Here is a 6,000-nt window from a genome sequence, read left to right on the forward strand (position 1 = left end):
CCATTGCTTAGCCCCACTCTACATAAAAGTGCGCTTCTGACTCCGCCCCTAACTCCACCCCCTGTCCGGTTTTCTCCATCAGCCGACCTGGCAACCCTACCTGCAATGGGAGGACAGAGCTGCTCCTGTGCAGCAGAGAATGCACCAGGGCATGCTGGGACATTTCTAGGACAAGTGCTTGTACTGTACCTCCAATGGGAGGACAGAGCTGCTCCTGTGCAGCAGAGAATGCACCAGGGCATGCTGGGCCATTTCTAGGACAAGTGCTTGTACTGTACCTGCAATGGGAGGACAGAGCTGCTCCTGTGCAGCAGAGAATGCACCAGGGCATGCTGGGACATTTCTAGGACAAGTGCTTGTACTGTACCTCCAATGGGAGGACAGAGCTGCTCCTGTGCAGCAGAGAATGCACCAGGGCATGCTGGGATATTTCTAGGACAAGTGCTTGTACTGTACCTCCAATGGGAGGACAGAGCTGCTCCTGTGCAGCAGAGAATGCACCAGGGCATGCTGGGACATTTCTAGGACAAGTGCTTGTACTGTACCTGCAATGGGAGGACAGAGCTGCTCCTGTGCAGCAGAGAATGCACCAGGGCATGCTGGGACATTTCTAGAACAAGTGCTTGTACTGTACCTCCAATGGGAGGACAGAGCTGCTCCTGTGCAGCAGAGAATGCACCAGGGCATGCTGGGACATTTCTAGGACAAGTGCTTGTACTGTACCTCCAATGGGAGGACAGAGCTGCTCCTGTGCAGCAGAGAATGCACCAGGGCATGCTGGGACATTTCTAGGACAAGTGCTTGTACTGTACCTCCAATGGGAGGACAGAGCTGGTCCTGTGCAGGAGAGAATGCACCAGGGCATGCTGGGATATTTCTAGGACAAGTGCTTGTGCTGTACCTCCAATAGGAGGACAGAGCTGGTCCTGTGCAGGAGAGAATGCACCAGGGCATGCTGGGCCATTTCTAGGACAAGTGCTTGTACTGTACCTCCAATGGGAGGACAGAGCTGCTCCTGTGCAGCAGAGAGTGTACAAGGGCATGCTGGGATATTTCTAGGACAAGTGCTTGTACTGTACCTCCAATGGGAGGACAGAGCTGCTCCTGTGCAGCAGAGAATGCACCAGGGCATGCTGGGCCATTTCTAGGACAAGTGCTTGTGCTGTACCTCCAATGGGAGGACAGAGCTGGTCCTGTGCAGGAGAGAATGCACCAGGGCATGCTGGGATATTTCTAGGACAAGTGCTTGTGCTGTACCTCCAATGGGAGGACAGAGCTGGTCCTGTGCAGCAGAGAATGCACCAGGGCATGCTGGGCCATTTCTAGGACAAGTGCTTGTACTGTACCTCCAATGGGAGGACAGAGCTGCTCCTGTGCAGCAGAGAGTGTACTAGGGCATGCTGGGATATTTCTAGGACAAGTGCTTGTACTGTACCTCCAATGGGAGGACAGAGCTGCTCCTGTGCAGCAGAGAATGCACCAGGGCATGCTGGGCCATTTCTAGGACAAGTGCTTGTGCTGTACCTCCAATGGGAGGACAGAGCTGCTCCTGTGCAGCAGAGAATGTACCAGGGCATGCTGGGCCATTTCTAGGACAAGTGCTTGTACTGTACCTGCAATGGGAGGACAGAGCTGCTCCTGTGCAGCAGAGAATGCACCAGGGCATGCTGGGATATTTCTAGGACAAGTGCTTGTACTGTACCTCCAATGGGAGGACAGAGTTGCTCCCTTGCAGTAGAGACTGTACCAGGGCATGCTGGGATATTTCTAGGACAAGTGCTTGTACTGTACCACCAATGGGAGGACAGAGCTGCTCCTGTGTAGCAGAGAATGCACCAGGGCATGCTGGGCCATTTCCAGGACAAGTGCTTGTATTGTACCTCCAATGGGAGGACAGAGCTGCTCCTGTGCAGCAGAGAGTGTACCAGGGCATGCTGGGCCATTTCTAGGACAAGTGCTTGTACTGTACCTCCAATGGGAGGACAGAGCTGCTCCTGTGCAGCAGAGAGTGCACCAGGGCATGCTGGGATATTTCTAGGACAAGTGCTTGTACTGTACCTCCAATGGGAGGACAGAGTTGCTCCCTTGCAGTAGAGAATGTACCAGGGCATGCTGGGCTATTTCTAGGACAAGTGCTTGTACTGTACCTGCAATGGGAGGACAGAGCTGCTCCTGTGCAGCAGAGAATGTACCAGGGCATGCTGGGATATTTCTAGGACAAGTGCTTGTACTGTACCTCCAATGGGAGGACAGAGTTGCTCCCTTGCAGTAGAGAATGTACCAGGGCATGCTGGGCTATTTCTAGGACAAGCGCTTGTACTGTACCTCCAATGGGAGGACAGAGCTGCTCCTGTGCAGCAGAGAATGTACCAGGGCATGCTGGGATATTTCTAGGACAAGTGCTTGTACTGTACCTCTAATGGGAGGACAGAGCTGCTCCTGTGCAGCAGAGAATGTACCAGGGCATGCTGGGATATTTCTAGGACAAGTGCTTGTACTGTACCTCTAATGGGAGGACAGAGCTGCTCCTGTGCAGCAGAGAATGTACCAGGGCATGCTGGGATACTTCTAGGACAAGTGCTTGTACTGTACCTCCAATGGGAGGACAGAGCTGCTCCTGTGCAGCAGAGAATGTACCAGGGCATGCTGGGATATTTCTAGGACAAGTGCTTGTACTGTACCTCCAATGGGAGGGCAGAGCTGCTCCTGTGCAGCAGAGAATGTACCAGGGCATGCTGGGATATTTCTAGGACAAGTGCTTGTACTGTACCTCCAATGGGAGGACAGAGCTGCTCCTGTGCAGCAGAGAATGCACCAGGGCATGCTGGGATATTTCTAGGACAAGTGCTTGTACTGTACCTGCAATGGGAGGACAGAGCTGCTCCTGTGCAGCAGAGAATGCACCAGGGCATGCTGGGATATTTCTAGGACAAGTGCTTGTACTGTACCTCCAATGGTAGGACAGAGCTGCTCCTGTGCAGCAGAGAATGCACCAGGGCATGCTGGGCCATTTCTAGGACAAGTGCCTGTACTGAACCTCCAATGGGAGGACAGAGCTGCTCCTGTGCAGCAGAGAATGTACCAGGGCATGCTGGGATACTTCTAGGACAAGTGCTTGTACTGTACCTCCAATGGGAGGACAGAGCTGCTCCTGTGCAGCAGAGAATGTACCAGGGCATGCTGGGATATTTCTAGGACAAGTGCTTGTACTGTACCTCCAATGGGAGGGCAGAGCTGCTCCTGTGCAGCAGAGAATGTACCAGGGCATGCTGGGATATTTCTAGGACAAGTGCTTGTACTGTACCTCCAATGGGAGGACAGAGCTGCTCCTGTGCAGCAGAGAATGCACCAGGGCATGCTGGGATATTTCTAGGACAAGTGCTTGTACTGTACCTCCAATGCGAGGACAGAGCTGCTCCTGTGCAGCAGAGAATGTACCAGGGCATGCTGGGATATTTCTAGGACAATTTCTGATATAACAAACTTATAATATAGTAACTCACTTTTCCTGGTCCCTTGGAGTTTACTATAATGAGATTATACTGCAGCCCCTTCTACCACATGCGCCCCTCTTGGGTAGCACCACCCGTCTTCAAAGTACAGCTTCCCATTTGCAATCTTCCTTTTTCCATTTTTGACCCAGTTGTCTTTGCAGCTTCTCCAATTCCAACCTTAGGCAGCAGCTCCCCTATGCTTCAGACGTGCAGAAATCAAGCCCCCTCAATAGCTTACAATAGCTTACCACTAGATAATAATAATAATAATCTGAACATTTATATAGCGCTTTTCTTCTGTCGGACTCAAAGCGCTCAAGAGCTGCAGCCAATGGGACGCGCTCAGGTGGCCACCGTGCAGTGTTAGGGAGTCTTGCCTTGAACTCCTTACTGAATAGGTACTTGACCTAGCCAGGATTTGAACCCTGGTCTCCCATGTCAAAGACAGAGCCCTTAACCAGTACACTATCCAGCCACTCTAGATGTCCCCACACATTTTATTATGTGTGCTCTGCACAGAGTACAGAGCACACAGGCAGTGTTTGTTATAGAAATGATCAATGGCTTATCCTTGAAGAGGGTCGAACAGGAAGTTTTAAGAATTAAACTTGTAAATTATCAGAAGGATAAAAGTACAGAGATACGTACAATCCAGCCTCCTCCATCAGTGTCCATGTCACACAGGACCTCCAATGGTCGCTCTCCATCTGGGTATATGGTGTACCAGTCACTCATGGTGACGCCTTTATCCAGCAACTGCTTGCAGTTTCTCGAAACTAAAGAGCATTAAAAGTAATTCACACTGGAGTAAGTCATCATGTCATATGTACAGTTTTAGAGAAAACCTTAAGGGGAGTTTGAAGTATAAAAATTAAAAAAAAAACAGATACTTACCTAAGGAGGGAGAAGACTCTAGGTCCTATAGAACATTTCTTTCCTCTCTTCATCGTTCCTCTGCAGGCTTCCCCATTAGCAGTCTCCGATTGATCGGTCGGAGATTGCTCTCTTCCGCTTCCGAAGTCTTCAGGAGCACTCAGGCTCCCGAAGACTGACCACTCGAAACTGCGCACGCTCGAGCACCCTCTCCTGCACACTCGTGCGTGTGCAGTACAGAGCCCCCTGTCTTCGGGAGCACTCTGGCTCCTGAAGACTTCTGAAGCCTCCCGCGATGGAACGAGGAGAGGAGGAGAGGAAGGGAAGTCTCTATAGGACCCAGAGCCTTCTTTCTCCTTAGGTGAGTATCTGTCTTTTTTTACGTTTCAGATCCACTTGAAGTGGGGGAAAAGGAGATCTGTTTAACTTACCTGGGGCTTCTTACAGCCCCTTGTGGTTCTTGAAGGGGTTCTGTGGACTAGGTAATTAACAAAAACTGACACTTACCAGGGGCTTCTATCGGTCCCCTGAAGCTGTCATATCCCATGCTGTCCTCCTACGATCCTCCATTCCCCGCCGCCGGTCTCAGTGTAATTAGACTGCGGCTGCGTGGCTGTGGCCGCGCGCATGCTTGCTCCCGCGCGCATCATCAGGAGCTTACTGTGCAGGCGCAGTACAAGAAACTTTGTACTGTGTCTGCGCAGTAAGGTTCCGATGATGCGCGCAGAGCCGGGAGTGAGCATTATTCGTCTTGTTAGACAAATATTAGACCGGGACCGGCGGTGGGGAACTGAGGATCATAGGAAGGCACAGGACATGACAGCTGCAGGGGGCCGATAGAAGCCCCAGGTAAGTGTCTGTTTTTATTTATTTAACCAGTCCACAGAACCCCTTTAAGGTCCTTTGCTGTTTTCCCGCTCCAATTTGTTGTGCCGCTGTCACCACATATGTTGTCTCAGCTGCACACACCTCTTCAACATTGTTCCTGTAGCCGGGGGCATTCTGTGCATGTGTAGTTTGTAAAATCTGTAACTGGGCATGTGCAGAATGCTCCTAACTACAGCAGTGCGATCGAGGAGGCGCAGGGCTGGGGTCGCTCACAGGGCCGGGCCAAGGCATAGGCTGGAGAGGCTCCAGCCTCAGGGCGCAGTGTAGGAGGGGGCGCACAATTCATTCAGCTGTCATTCCTAATTGTGTATGAAGCAGAAATAAATAAGAAAAGGGGATACATAGCAGTGACTGCAAGCCAGATAACTAGATATTAAGATGTTGGGGAGGTTGTGGGCCCTGTGGCCCTCTTAGGCTAATAGCAATCAGTGTGTGAAGGCTGGGGTAGGAGGGATGGAGGGGCACACTTTGGTGTCCCAGCCTTGGGTGCTGGAGGACTTTGTCCCTGCTCTGGTCGCTCATGCGCAGTAGCAAGCTTTAGGAGGGGCACTGGTGCACAATGGTGTGGACTAGGAGGACAATGAGGGACCTGAAGGACTATAGTAGGCTGGAAGAAGCCCCAGATAAGTTAAACTGAATATCTTTTTCCCCACTTAAAACAAGGGATCATCGTAATCTGCTAATCACGAAAAATTGTGCATAATTGTTTGAAATTATGGCCATACTTAAAGAGACACTGAAGCGA

General features: G+C 51.1%; 1 protein-coding gene across 1 annotated transcript in view; it reads right to left on the reverse strand.

Annotated features, from left to right (window-relative positions):
• LOC137527496 (ficolin-2-like) overlaps positions 1 to 4,441 on the reverse strand; it is a 64,697-nt gene extending 60,256 nt beyond the window's left edge. Inside the window, exons 1-2 of the mRNA XM_068248013.1 lie at positions 4,389 to 4,441; positions 4,143 to 4,281 (exon numbers count right to left, since the gene is read on the reverse strand). Of these exons, the coding sequence (XP_068104114.1) occupies positions 4,143 to 4,281; positions 4,389 to 4,441 (192 nt within the window). The remainder of the gene's footprint in view (positions 1 to 4,142; positions 4,282 to 4,388) is intronic.
• Positions 4,442 to 6,000: the final 1,559 nt, after the last annotated feature.

This window comes from Hyperolius riggenbachi, chromosome 8, assembly GCF_040937935.1.
Source record: "Hyperolius riggenbachi isolate aHypRig1 chromosome 8, aHypRig1.pri, whole genome shotgun sequence".
Lineage (NCBI taxonomy): Eukaryota > Metazoa > Chordata > Amphibia > Anura > Hyperoliidae > Hyperolius > Hyperolius riggenbachi.